We start from the raw sequence: 15,478 nt of genomic DNA on the forward strand, positions 1-15,478 counted from the left end.
GCCCTGGCGGTGGCTTTAGGACCTCGCGGAGCGCATCATTGAAGCACATGGTCGCTACTCATAAGACAACACTCCTCGCCAGTAATTGCTGTGGAATTGATGTCATTCCAGTGGGGCGACTGAGAGACAGCAGCGGCTCGTGCCTTTGTCAATATTTTCATCGCTCTCCACAGTTTTTACTTACGCGCGAGCGGCTTCGCACTTGGACATCTTTGAATGGGGACGAAGTGAGTGGACTCGAATCAGCTGTCTTTGGGATTTCCTAAAGCACCGGTCATATACTTGATCACATTTCAGGAAGTCGTTTCATTTGTGGGGAGGCTCTTGCACATCAGCTGTTGTTGGACTGGAACTGTATGATGGTTGCGCTGCAGTGAAAGACAGTTGGCTAGTCCCCCTCCACGCTTCAGCATCATGAACCCCGAGAGCTGGAGTGTGAAGTTTGTTATTTTGACAGCACTTCAGGCTTTAACTGTCACTTTGTCGGTGTGTGACAGGATGCTCTTAAAATCTGTCAAAGGTAAGAAGGGGAAAGAAGGGGTCTTGCCATATGTTACCAGGGAGGGTATACTGAAAGTCCGTGCGTAAAAGTAGCAGATTATTTTCCTGTGTTTTCTTTTAAACGCGAAGAAAAAGCTTTTTTTTTTTTTGTCAGTTTAAATGACCCTGTAGCATCCGTCTATATGCACTGTGTTTCTTGTGTATATGTTTTTCCGATTCATTCTGTTCTTCATTCGTGTCTCCCTTTTGGCAGCGTGGGATACATCGTGTTTTATATATGCAGCTGTTAGTTGCTACATCAGACCGACAGATATGTAACACATGCTGGGGTGCAGGGATACATCTTCAAGTACAAAAACTTGCTTAATTCATGGTTCACACTCATTCTCTCCATGTGTGAGCAGCAGAACATGATTTTTTTTATTTTTTGTTCCAAGTCCACCCACTGTGTACCGCAAAAAAGAGGAGCTGCTGTATAATTGATGGTGCTGAAAGTCTCTTTAGTAATCAGTTGTAACACTTTTGGCGTTTTGCTGGTGCTTTTAAAAGCATACTTCAAGGCACTTTAAGCATACTTCACTTTTTCAATTCCAGGGTTTCTCTAGTGTTAAATTTAAAAATAAAAGCCCATAGTTGATTTGAAGTTAATCAAGTGAGAAGCTTTTATGAAGCCTGAATTATATGTATGGGTTCCCAGCAGCAGCATGACAAAGGGGCTGTACTGAGGAGATGTTCAAATGTGAAGTCAGGTTGTTTTTATATACTAGTATGTGCTTGTTTGTTTGTTGGTTTGTTTATCTGGCATTGTGACTGCAAGCCTTTGGGCTCGTGTCATCTGAGTCACCAGCATTCTACGCCCTAGGTGAGATTCAACAAGGATGCCACACACAATAAAATTGCAACTGTGGTGAGTCGAGGAGCTGCATTTCAGTAACTTCTAAACACACTGACAGTCACGACACTCACTGTGTGAATCCTGGGAATTAATTACCAGGAAGGGCAAATGTGTGAGACTGGGATTGAAGTATAAGGAAGTTGTTCATTTATTCATCAACAGTTCATCATCGTCAGACGTTAGCCTTGATGTGCATTTCCCACGGGGCCGGGCTCATCGAAAACCATCATTGTCAGTTGATCGGTCTGTGAGAGTCTGAGACTGTCTGTATCGGCAGAATATTACCAGCTTTTAAGTAATTTGGGCTGATGGGGAAAATTGATGGAGGGTATTCTTCATTACAACCCACAAAAAAGTTTGCAGCCATGATTTTGGTGGTCCCTTTAATCATTAAGACATTTCTGACCAGACAAAACAGGCAAAACAAAGATGGTATATTTCACTTTCTAAACTTGAGAGGGGTTCTTTTTTTTTTCATGATTTCTTGGACAAGTTGTGCAAAAAATAATTTTTGTGATCAATGAAAGTAATTAGTTGTAGCCTTACTTAATGCAAAGCATAATTAGTGAGGATAATTACTGCTCATTTTCATGTGGCTCTACTTCGTCTCTAGACTGTGGGTTTCATCCAAATCTAAGGCAGCTGAAGGAGCGACTCAGTGCAATGTTGTGTTTGCATACATATTTAATGACACCCTTCCTTCAACTTTCATGTCGATTTTCTCCCTGTCTGTCTTATGCATGTTCCTGTCCTGGCTGGGCATCGTTTATGAATGATTTCCTCCCATTGGTTGACACATTTTAGTGTCAGTGAGTATTTACGAGCCAGATGTACTGCTTCGGCCAACATGACTGCCTCTGCCTTGAGCGCTGCATGCAGCTTGCGTGCTGCACCCTCTGACAAACGAAAGCTGAGCTGTGAATATATTTTTGGACTGTAGTAAAAAATTCCTTTAGCAAACAGTGTCCTCCCCTAGAGTGACATTATCACCGTGATGTGACCCATCTCAGGTCTAAGGCATTTAGTATCTTCTCAGTACGAATGGATTCAGTTCTTCCAGATGAGTTGTTCAGGATATTTAAGACCCAGGAGACTGGTAAGAAGAACTGGCTGATCTGTAGTTGTGCATCAAGATAGATTGATCAACCAGTCGTCGTTCCGCAGTGGGGATATTTGTATATAAGAGGGAAAATATCTGGACTGTGCTCATGTGGCCTGACCCTACATGTGTTACATTAATTTCTTCAAATCTGCCGTGGACTTGTTTGACCTCTCCAGCAAACGTTTAAAACACGAGCTGAAACCTGATCCTGGCTCTGGACTTTCTCGTTTGGCTTTCACACCCAGACAGGTCAGAGTTCGACTCAGCATGTCATTCCCAGAGTCTGTCTTCCCTTGTTTGGTCAGAGGTCAGTTGGCTGTGATATGTCTTGCCAGTGTCAAATCTGTCCGTGGTAATTCAAGTTCCACCCCATCAGTATTTCACCCCAAAAACATCACGTTATTATATACATTACTCTATAAAAAAAGAAAGAAATCATACTAGAAATTATCTTACATAACCTGGGAGCTGCTGCTGGACTCCTAGCACTCCTAGCGCTCATACTGCCTGGGTGTTTGGGCCACAACTGAGAACAGAATGGCTGCGCAGAGGGTAATTATCACTGCCCTAAAAAATCATCAGCCTCCCTCTGCCACCTCTGAAGGGCATTGGCAGATCCTCCTGTCTCAGAAAAAGCAGGGCCATTACAGGTGACCCCTTGCACCCCGCCCACCACCTGCTTGACCCCTTGCCCTCTGGGCAGATCCCACGCCTTCAGACTCGAAAGCAACTTCTTCCCCTGTGACATTCGGACTGTTAAAAAACACTATCCCCCACACACCGCCTCTGCCCACTTACCTCACCAATCTGAGCCGTGGTCTGAGTAACCCACATCACTCAGGCCACTCACATACGGACTCTTTTCAGACTAAGTGCATTGCACTACTTCGAAGCACTTTGTGTAACTTTGTCTTGATTGTATATATTTCTCCTGTTAGTTATTCCTGCTGTCTTACTATTTGTGTTTTATTCCTGCACAGTTGGCTAGGAGCATCCATAATGTTGCCGTACATGTACAATGACAATAAAGGCATGATGCATGGGTGTAAAACCGTCAACAGACTATAGCTCATCATGCCTTGTGGCACCTATGCTCAATGTTAGCCAATTTGACTACATTCAAATTACAGCTTGGCCTTTATTTTTAACACAGCTATGCATTTGTAAAGTCTGAAGACTGCATCTCATAGAGTTGTAATGCTAATTCTCTTCCTACCCTCATCACTCACTTTATTAGTCAGGGTTGGACTCCCGCTTTGGCTTTAGAACTGCCCTAATTCTTGATGGCATCGATTCAACAAGGTGCTGCAAACATTTCTAAGATTTTGTTCCATATTTACATGATAACAGCACACAGTTGCTTCACATTTGTTGGCTACATATCCTGTTCCACCAAATCCCAAAGGTGCTCTATTGGATTAAGATCTGGTGACTGTGGAAGCCTTTTGAGTGCAGAGAGCTCATTGTCATGTTCAAGAAACAGTTTGAAAGGGTTTGAGGTTTGTGACGTGGCATCTTGTCCTGTTGAAAGCAGCCACCAGAAGATGTTTATTCTGTGATTATAAAGGCATGGTCAGCAGCGATACTCAGGTAGGCTGTGGTGCTTAAACAAAGCTGATTTGGTATTAAGGTTCCCAAAATGTTTCAAGAAAATATCCCTCAAACCATTACATCACCACAACCAGCCTAACTGTTAATAGAAGGCAGGATGGATCCATCCTTTAATGTTGTCATGGCAAACTCTGACCCTACCATCTTAATATGGGAGCAAAAATCTAGACTCATCAGAACCTGGTGGTAATGTGTTTCAAGTGTTCTTAAGTTGAGTTTTGGTGTGGTCTTCTGCTGCTGTAGTCCATCAGCTTTTGGATTTTGACGATTTATGCTTTGAGAGAGGCTCTTCTGCATATCCTGATTGTAAAAGGGGGTCATTTGAGTTTCTGTTGCCTTCAAATTCCTTTCTGTCACCAATCTGGCCATTACCTTCTGACCTGTGGCATCAACAAAGCGGTTTCACCCAGAGAACTGCTGCTCTCTGGGTATTTTCATTTTTTCAGACTGTTCACTGCAAACCCTGGAGATGCTGAGTGTACGTGCATCTGCTAGAGTTAATACTGGTTTTAGGTAAATGGTGATACCAGTAATTAACTTGGCTGTATCAAGCATTAATGCACTGAGCATTTCAGAAATGAACATACCACACTCAAACATGCAGGAAACATGCACATCTGAGTAGCAGTCATCATCTTCCTTTAAGGTTTGAAAAACAGAATTTTTTTTCCTTATCTAGCCACCTGCCAGATTTTACATGCCCTGTTCCTGTCACAAAAGGAAGCAAGCTGCAATATGTTTCTTAATGGGCGCACATGTTAACAGGAGCTCGACAGGTCACCTCCTACCTTGGCCAGTTTCTGACAAATTGGCTGCAGTGAAATTCTCCTGTTGCCGCTTGCTTTGTCTGTGTCTGTTCGAGTTCTGGTTCATAGGTGGAGCTGTGATGTATTTTTAAGTGAAGCAGCACGAGCCGCACATCAAAAACTGAAGACAGTTTGAAGCACAACCTTGACCAGTCCAGCCTTGTTAAAAGTTTGGGTTGGTTGTTTTTGGTTTTCATATAAAAAAGAAAATAGTAGCACCTTTTTTAAAATTGTAATTTGATACACCTTCAATTGTTTCTGTGTGACAAAACCTCAAAAGCTGTACAAATTACACTGATACGACGAATAATTATGTGAATCCTTACATTTGTATTTGGGAATGTCAAAAGAGTGTGTGTGCACAAATTACTAACTTGAGTGCACAAGAGCAAGTATGATTTAGTAATGACTTTTTCCCTTCATGAAACCTCCCAAGAAAAAACGAATGTTTTGCACTTTTGCCATAATGAATTAGTTACATGAACAGAATTGATGTATATTTAAATCTGATTTGCATTATTTTCTGTTGACGCGCTAATTGATTAATCAAATAACCATGCCAGAGCCATTTTGGCTTCGTCAAACACTTAAATGTCAGTCCCTGCTGTTGTAATCCTTGAGCTATATGACTTGTTAGGCGGCTTTGATTGTGCGCCAGGCATGTGCTTCCCATGGCAGAAAGGTCTTCTAGGGAGTTGTAAATGAAATCTATCACAGGAACCATATTAACAAGCTTTCACGCAGCTCCACTTTAAAAGCTACCTGACTCTGACCTTCGATGCTGAGGCAAAGCGTCCAAACCAGGCAGCAAGCACAATCCATGCAGCAGGGAGGGACTGGGAGGGAGGAAGGGTAACATTGTCACCCAGCCGGAGGTGTAACAGCACTGGTTTCTCAGACAGAGTTAACCTCCTGCTGAGCCAAGGGGAAATTTTTGCTGCAGGACCATCTATTTCCCATAGAGTAATTATGTGCTGACATCAGGGTAGTGTGACAGTAAATGAGTTGAGTATATGAGAGAGAGAGCATACAAAAGAGCTATTTACCGGTAGAGGGAGCTTAGTGTTAAATGATTTGGTTATGACCCTAAATATACACCCCAAAAATGTATCCTCCATTAATGACAACCATTAACAGCCTACGTTGCTGTGGCTCTTGACACATTGCTACCTAATTAGATTTAATTCAAGGAGGCCCTGTTTTCCAGTATGTGTAGATTCCTGTTACCATGATGTCACATACAGGTTTCTATGCTCCCTAATGCAACCCTTTGGGTGTTGACATAATGACCCCCCAACTGAGTGAAGTGTTTACCGTGGAGTCGAGCCAATATTACCAGGCACTTTTCACCTTTGCTGAACAGTCTTTATGAATTCAGAGCTGTGGCTCCACTAACAAATTACAGGTAACAAGCAGAGGATTTGTCGATAAAGTGGTGAGCGCGATCTTAAGGCCTGTTTTTGAAATGTGGCACTTTCTTGGCTTTCTCTTTTTCATGTGGATCCAAGTACCAATTACTTTTAGCATTTATATCTGCTTCTTAGTGTAAAAACAAAACAAAGAAAAAGCCTGACAATAGTGACAGTCCTTAGTTTCAAGAGCTCAAAGTGGGGCGGTTGTTCAGCTGATAGGGATATTCTTTCTACAACGAAAATGAGAGAACCTAAAAAAAGAAGCCAGTCTTGATTTTTGTTTTTGGAACGATTTAGAGAATATAAAAAATGTGAATTAATTCTGAATATGCTTTGATTTTACTCAGCTGGCTAACCACAACAAGCAGTCTGATCTCATCTTGGACTGTTGGAATTTGAGATGGGCATTTTTTGTTCTTGACACGCATAAAAGAAACTTAGAAAAAAGTCAGTAATGCCACGATAATAATTCACCCTGGACCTAGAGAAAATCTTCAAGGACTCAAAGAGATAAGGAACACGATCAAAGTTCAGTGCTTTTGAGTGTCAAGGTCATTTACGAAAAAGTGTCTACTTGATGGATCTTCCTTTCGATGTATCGTTCATCATTCTGTTCCCATTCTCTTTGAATTAGCATAAATTGCCCACTCTGATTGGGGATAAATTGAGTTCGTGATATGCTTGTCAATCACCCATTAATAAATGAACAATAGCCAATTTTTTTTCTTCTTCTTTCTTGCCCCATGGCCTGATGTCAGAACCAATTTTGGGCTTAGAAACTTTTCTGGATCGTGTCCCCAATCCAGTCAGAGCTCTGATTAAAGACAGTAAGCATCTGCGGACACATGCTCTTGATGCAGAAAAAAAGTGTTCTTTTTATTTGATTTGCTTTATCAAGAACACATTTTCATATGGATCCAAGGACATGACATTTTCATGCTTTCCCCCCCTCATGTTGTGTCATAGTTCCACATGCAGAAGGTCGACTGAACTCATTACTCTGTTCTAATTAATTAATCCCACATGCTCCTATTTCACGTCCATTTTCTTGCTTTTCCATTGTAGTCTTAGTTAAGTCACCTATACGGCAGTTTAAAAGTAATCCATTGCAAGTATTCAAGCATTTAAATACACCCTGTACTGTATTACTTTGTACTACTACTGTTAGAATAATAGTCAAGCAAAATTTTATTGCAGTAGCTGTTCAAGATGGGGCTAATGTTTCATTACTTTACATGACATTAGACATTTTAGTTGATTCTGCTGTTGACTTTGCCTCTGGGGGCATTGGCCAGTGTTTCAGGGGTCCAGGGTAGCCAAGAGATATGTGTAAATCTGTTCCAAGACTTCCTGTTCCATGTGTCAAGTCATTGCATTGTTTATTTTCACACTGTAAATAAAGACACATTTAAGCTGAACTGTCAGATAAAAGCAGGACTTTCGATCTGCACGCAACCAAGCACGTTTAAATGTTTTTGGTCCCTACTCGTGAAATTACATACCGAAACCAGGAAGTTACCAGTGCTAAAAAATGCTATCTCTACAGATTTTGGATCTTTCTCTGGTGGACAAAAGTAGAAAAGTAGAAGCCTTAATGATTTTTAAGTTATGTCACGATTAACAGCAGCCTAGAGCTACAGGTTATGCTGCCTATAAAAAGTCTATCAACTCTATAAATCTTTTTTGTGTGTGTATGCCAGTTTTGGCAGAGCAGATAAGCTTCAGGGCAATAATTGGTTACAAATTGCAGAACATTTTTGAATTTGAATTTTCTACTGTTCCAATATGCCCCTCTGAACGGCTTCCACAGCAGGACCAGCGATACCAGTAATGCTTAATGTTTAATGCAATATATAGGCAAAATGATGGATACTGTATACCATAGAGGTTGCATAAACGTAGGGTGTTGTTACATTGTCAGAGAGAGCCATGTTTTTGTAATGAGTAATATTACCACTTTGCAATCCTAGTGAAATATGGTTTCCAGATTTAGACTGAGATTGTTTTCTTCCTGCTGTTCCTTATCTTTATTGTGTAGAAATACGAAACTTATCACTGATACAAGTAGAATCTATATTGGTACATAAATGCTTATTCACTATGCACTGATTTATGGCATTCAGTGTTGCCTAAACTGTAGTGGTGTGAAGGACAAGGAGCTCAGATGGTACTTGACACTATGGTGCTTGAGTTAATGTTGCTTGGTTCACACCACTATAAACTTGTCTAAAACAGTTGTGGATGCATGTGTCCTCTTCACTTGTTTTTGTACCGTTGATGGGGTTTTGCTTGTCAAAGAGTCTCCTTGAGGCTGTCAAAGGCGTTGTTTTTCCCATTTCAAATCTTAACATTTTCAAGATCGGAGAGAATTGCTGTCAAAGTCACTTTGGAGTGTGTCCTTGTGGGCTTTTGTTGTGCCAGTCATCAGGCTAAGAATGGCTGTCATTTGGATTGCTCTTGATTGATGTATCCACATATGTGAAGCCTGTATCCCATCTCAGTGAGGACCTGCATGCATGTGAGGGGCACGGCCTCATCAAGTACGCAGATAAAAAGAACAGCATGCCATTTGTGTTGGAAAAACCACAATTGTTATGAATACATTATTATATGGTTGTCTGTCAAAGAGAGAGTTTTGGTTCCAAACAACTGGGCTCTGGGATATAATAAAGAGGAAGAATTGTGTTGATTTGTTTTAGTGTGATGGATAGAAGGAAAAAGGGAAGAGCTGGAGTTGTGACAGGCTGGTAAGAATATGTCTGAGATCTGCTAAGAACTGAGGAAGGTCATCTGTTCCCTGCGGCCAGCAGCTCAAAGGCTGTGGAAAAGCATTCTTTTAGGAGCACTGACAATGCCAAGAAATGCTTCACTGTGAAACAGCATCAGGAAAAAAGTACATTTAGACTCTTTAATGTCTAGGATAAAACTGGTCTTGTGGCTGTTCTTTCAGAGATGCATAAATGAAGCCAAAATGTTAAAAAGTGCAAATTTTACAACCAGACTTTTGCCCAGTTTTAGCACCAGTGATTCTGTTGCTCTAGATCAATAAATCAGTGCTTTCTGCTCAAGGGTCCCTAAGATTATCAATGCAGCAGGAAAACAAACAACGATCTTCCTTAGATTTCTAGAACCCTGGAGGGCGCATGGCTCTACAGTTGGAAATTGAAAGGTATTAAATATAGGATGGATGGATTGCTTTGAAATTTTGTAAAGATATATATTTTTGTCTCTAGCGGGGGAATATTTTTGACTTGACTACCAAAAGGTTTAACTTTAAACTTGAAATATCTGTCTTTTAGATGGATTGCCACAAGATACCCTACAGGCTTGCTTTGCACTTTTCTTTCTGCACCATAATGAAACTGAATCTGCAGTTTTGAGTACAGTATCTTTTGTCATTGGATCAACTGTGCATGATATAAAGTTTGCATGTGTTCCCCAGCTACTCTGGCCTCCTCTCAACAGGGTTTATTGATAGAATCGTCAGCAATCCTTGACCGAAGTCTTGTTAAAAAACTTTTTAAAACAACCTCTGTGCTTTGAGGGTCGGGAACTAGAGTCAAATTTATCCCAGATTCAAATCTTTGGTGCACTTGAGCCACAAATCGCTCAGTTTATTCTTAGAGTGAATATTCTGCACCTTCCATCAACCAGTCAAACACAGTAATGCTCTGTAAAATAATAAAACACTGACTACACATGCTCAGTATGTAATAGATTTTTGGTTATTTTTCTTAAGAACGCTGCTAGGGAAAGCCAGAATTATTGCTTTATCCAGTCACGGATCTGTATCACGTTTCTGTCACCCGCAGGCAAATACACACACAGTCATATTTCTCAGTACACAGGCACACCTCTCACCTAGCATTGACTTTATTGAGGCAATATAAGTGGTACAAGCTCTCATTGTGTACACTGGAACATAAAGGAAGGTGAACATGGCCAAAACTCTGCTTTATTAAGACCCCTGTTTACACTCTCTGTTATTGAGTATATAAATAAGGCATTGGGATCTGGTGCCACTTTTACCGCTCCCTTAATGCTTCTAGTGGCTCTTATAACATTTCAGCTAACAAAAGTCACTTGCACATTGCATACACTGCAGTCCTGTCATGCTTCAGTTTTACCTAATGTCTTTCTCAAGCATGTGGAAAAGAAATGAGCCTGCAGACTATTTCCACTAATATAATGCCATTCATAAAAGCAGGAATTAAACCTCAAAGAACACCACATTTGCAAAAGGGTTATTCACTTGTGGACTTTGAAGTCAAGGAACCCAACGCTGTATGGTTGTGAATCTCGTCTCCAAAGATGATGAGGCTCATGCATCAATATAAATCAAAAATCGGCTAACCACAATGTGAACCTGACCTTTCTCTGTCAAAGCTTTCCACAGTTTTCCCCCTTGTCTCTTGTGTTTATTTGTCCATACCTTCCTTAGAGGTTGTCATCTGTTCCCTTACTCAGCATGTCCACCTCCCCCAGACAGTGTGGTTTTCTGGGACTAATTAGAGTAGGAGTGCTTCTCTTGTTGTTCTGTGTATTATGCCGTTCCGTCCTTGCCCAAGCCTGCTTCTCATCATCAGGATGAAGTTGCATAGAAACTGCTGAGCAGGTCACCTCTGGCTCTCTGCTATCAGCTGGAATGGGTCTGTGATGTATTCCAGAGTGGTGGTATCCTCAGAGGGTAACCAGAACAAAGCTCAGCTGGGGTGTGTTGTGCCTGACCTGGCTTACTAATGCTGGATAATAGGCAGACTCAGCAATTTAGATGGGTGAGTCATGTGTAGAGAGACAGCAGGGGACAGAAACCTCAAAAGAAGCGCCTTGAATCTGCTGGAAATAATAATCAAGGATGAGTATATTCCCTTGAGTTTGCTTTATGTTTATGTGTGCTTAGAATGTTATTCAAAATTAAGATGGAGTAAAGTTTCAAGTTCAAAATATTATGCACAGACCGACCACACGCATAACTTTCCACGAACGCACTGACATCAAACTCAAACTAAATCTGTCTCTCTGCTGTTTGGAAGTGCTCAATGGAGTATCACTGGGAGAAAACAGAAAGCAAGCAAACAATTGATTTAGTATGTTTGCTCTGAAACAAATGGTTCTAACAACCCCTGCTGTTTTAGTAAGAGACCCAAGCTGAAAAATAACTTCCCCAATGCGGGGAGCTGATTACTGCAGGAACCCTGTTAGCAGTGTCCTCCAGAGGCTCACTATTGCATTCTGGCTCAGTACGTGCTCATAATGTACTATTTAGAAAAGCTGCAGCTTCTGTCTTGCTTAAAGGTAGTAGACTTGCTCGGGTAGTGGTTGTTTTCCCGCCGTTTCCTGTCGGCTCACTTTGGGGACGTGAGTATTGGATTTGGAGACGGATATATTCTTAAATGACTGGCAATACAGCAGCACCCCAAGTGTTGTAGCCATTCGGAGGCTCAGTTAACACCCTGTCAGAACAGTGAGAGAGGAGATAAAAGCGTGCTGGGAACAATGCCCCAAAGCTACGTCTAATCCCTGCGCTGCATTCTGGACACTGGCCCTGTGTTAGGAGTTATCGCAGCAGCAGCAGCAAGTCAAGCCGTCTTCGCTCAAAACTCTCCATTAGTCAAGAACTACGGAGATTTATGCAGCTCGAGTGTGAGAGTGGGTGGTTACGGTTTTGCCACAAGTTAACAGTTTTCATCGCTTGATGTCTGAGAGTGCCATTTAGTGTTGTTGTATTTATGTCTTTATGGCAGAGGAGAGGGGCTCCATTCTACTGATGGTCTATAAAAAGAAGACAAACATATGTTTGGGAACAGCTTAGATATAATGGAAATGGAATTTTGTCAGCGTAGATAATTGTTAGCTATGAAAAACAAATACATTCAGGGAGCATTAATTGCACGCTGTGGTGCAGAAAAGTCATCACATATACAAACGCTGTGATTCTGTTGAAGTGACACTTTATATTACAAGGCAGCTCCACTGTCAGGTTGTGCTCTGACTGATGCTATTAATGAACACCAGGCTCAGGATTTAATAGCGAGGAGGAATTCGCTGTCAGTATTGTTTGAAGAAAATCAGTTTTGAAAATGTTCCTCTAGTTTGTGAACACAGAACACAATGTGGACATTGTCTTTCTTTCTTTCTTTCTTTCTTTTTTTTGCAGATACTGAGAGAATTTAGAATAAAGAACACTTTGAAGTTTTCTCTGCATTCTCACTTGGTTTTTATATTTTCTTTTATAGGAAATCCTCCGAGCACTGTTGTTCCACACAGACCGACAGCAAGGCAGAAACACTATGGGACTACAGTACCTCTTCAGCTTGTTGGAAAAGACTGGAAACCAATCAGCCAGCTCAAATCCCAGGTGGACAATAGTAGCCGTTTATGTTTTTATATTTTTTTATTTTACTGTTCGTCTACTTTTCAGCATCTGTTCATCGTACAGTGGATCAATTGTCTTTGCATATTAGTATTACTGTGTCACCTGTGACCTAGGTGTGTTTTTATATATGGTGTTGTGTAAGCCTTAAGCCACATCTCATTTCTTTATATTTTGCTAGGAAAATGGGAAATGATATACAGGGCAAAAACAAGAGTTTGTGCAATTTTAACAACCTTGAAAGTCAATATTTGGTATTACCACCTTTATCCTTCAACACAGCCCGAACTCTCTTAGGTAAGAAGTCTTCAGAAATAGTTCTCCAGGCTTCTTGAAGGAAATTCAAAGCTTTTTTTTGGATGTTTACTTGCTTTCCTGTCAAGATGATCTACCACTGCTTCAATGCATTGTGGTCCAGGTTCTGAGGAAGCTAATCCATGACTGATAGTGATCCATTGTGTGTGTGTGTGTGGTTTTTTTTTTTTTTTTTTTTATATTCAGGTATGCTTTTATTGCATTGGCAATATGTTTGGAATCACTGTCATGCTGAAAAATTACATTTCCAATATTCCATATTGAGAATATTTGAACCACCTGATTCAAATGATGTTCAGTCCACTTCTTGTTTAATTTGGCATACCTCAATCTTTTGTTTTCCATTTTCTGTCTTTAAGAATGTTTTTTTGACAGGCACTCCTCCAAAGGGTCAGAGTTGAGTCTTTTCTTGATTTTTACTTGTTTTTCTCATTTTTAAGGACATGACTACATACACAGTTTATCTGCTATGGATAATTTTTTAGGTCTCCAACTTCTTATTTTGTCCTGTACATTGTGGCTGATAGCTCACCTTAATGGTGCACAAATCATAATTTTGCCTATTAAACTGTTATTCTCTTTCTTTTTTTTATTTTTATTTTTTAATAAATTCAATGTGCCTAAAGGTGAACATTTTTCTTTTACTAAATTTTCTGTTATGTGTAGGTGCAACACTTGTTTATCCCTTGATTTGCATGCCTTTTTTACACTTGAATAATTCATAGGTTAGGGTTAAGTGCCTTAAAAAGCAAAAGTACATTCCTTTTAAATGGTGAGGTGAGGAACTGGTCTGAAAATGAATACAAAAATCAGCCAATGTTCAAAGTCTCAGGATCAACTGACACCTATCAAAAAAACAAAAGTGCAACTCGACTCCTAGTACACTAAAGTTATATGGAAGGCAAAATGATGGGGTCATTGGGGTCAGTTTAACACAGCTTTTCCATATATCCCAATATATTTTTGCATGCTTCCATTATTTTTTTTACCATACAAAAACTAAACGATTTTACAAAAACCAACGACTACCAGCGTCAAAATTATTAGTCTCTGTGATGTTATTTGTGCCTCCATTTTTTGCTGGGTAACAGTCTGCAGTCCTTTTGTCCTGTTGTAGTTTTCAGCAAGTCTCGAACGTGCCTCCTGAGCAATCCAAGCCCATTCTTCTTTGTCCTACTCTCAAGCTCCTCCAGATTTGATGGTGTTCTTGGATGGACCTTCACCCTGCAGATTTTCAGTGACATTTAAGTCAGGGCTTCGTGTAGGCTATTTTTATCATTTTAAAAGACAAAGTGATAATCCAGACTCACTTTTGCTGCAGATTGCTTACAGTTTTAGTTCATATTCTTCATGATTCCTTACACCTTGAAGAGATTCCCAGTTCCAGATGCACTGTAGCATCCTCACAGTATAATACTTCTACCACCATGTTTCACTTTGGGGACTATTCTTCTAGTTGTACTCCTCTTCTCCAAACATAATCAGCATTTCTATGGCCAAAGAGCTCTAGTTTCGTCTCACCTGACCAAAGAACATGCTTCAAATATGCATATTTTTTTCTTCAGAATGTCCTTAGCATACTTCAGTCTGCCTTGAAAGGATCTCTTCTGCAGAAGTGGTGTTGTGTTTTTCCTCAGTCTGCAAGCTCAGTCTATTCTTGTGCAGTGTTCTTGTGATTGTCTACTTTGAGACTAAAACTCCTGAAGTCATTCACTAGTGTCTTGGCGGTTGCTCTGGGGTCTTTAGTCACATATCTCACTATTTTTCTTTCCAGAGTCATTGAAATCTTTCACTGCCAACCTCTTACTACCTCTGCCAGGCTTGTGGCTTTCTTTCAATTTCTTGATCATACTTTTCACTCCAGTTCTTGACACTTGAAAACACTGTGATAACTTAGTATATTTATCTTCTGCTTTGTGAGCGTCAACAATTCTTTTTACAAAATCTAAACTGATTTCTTTTGGTTTTGGCATGCTCACTTAAGTGACAGCTCCAAACCCTGGTTTGAGTTTTTATACCGTGTGTAAAGTGGAAGATAACGCTCATTTGTAACTTGTTGTTACAAGGTTTGAGCATTCCAAAGTTAAAGCACATCATTGCACAGCAGTTGTTTCTGTTAACGCTCAATAAAAAAAATCTGTATTTCAGGTGGCCAGTAATATTGAACCTAGTATTTTTCGTGTTATTGTATGCTGATTGCAATGATTTATGCTTTCTGTAGTAAACTGATATGTGTAGAAATGCTATGTTGAATACTTATCTGGAGCTATGATGCATACTCTGCATGTGCTGCAGAATATTATTAACAGTATCATATCAAATTCAAAATGATTCAAATTTGAATCAAATTGATCTGGAAACTAAATTAGCACAGGTATCTTTTCTGCAGTAATCTATGTTCAGAGGTAAGTTCACTAGTACCCATGCTACAGTATTGCTTAGTATTGTTTAGCAGGTTTGTGT

The 15,478-nt window shown here is 40.3% G+C and overlaps 1 protein-coding gene across 2 annotated transcripts in view; it reads left to right on the plus strand.

Moving 5' to 3' along the window:
* The window catches only part of adam12a (ADAM metallopeptidase domain 12a), a 79,132-nt gene continuing 63,654 nt past the window's right edge, over positions 1–15,478 (plus strand). Inside the window, exons 1-2 of one of the 2 annotated variants that reach the window (XM_026178433.1) lie at positions 1–520; positions 12,564–12,685. In XM_026178433.1, coding sequence (XP_026034218.1) covers positions 415–520; positions 12,564–12,685 — 228 coding nt within the window. In that variant the 5' untranslated portion in view covers positions 1–414. The remainder of the gene's footprint in view (positions 521–12,563; positions 12,686–15,478) is intronic. The other variant, XM_026178434.1, reaches the window with a different exon arrangement.

This window comes from Astatotilapia calliptera, chromosome 8 (assembly GCF_900246225.1).
Source record: "Astatotilapia calliptera chromosome 8, fAstCal1.2, whole genome shotgun sequence".
NCBI classification, from domain to species: Eukaryota; Metazoa; Chordata; class Actinopteri; order Cichliformes; family Cichlidae; genus Astatotilapia; species Astatotilapia calliptera.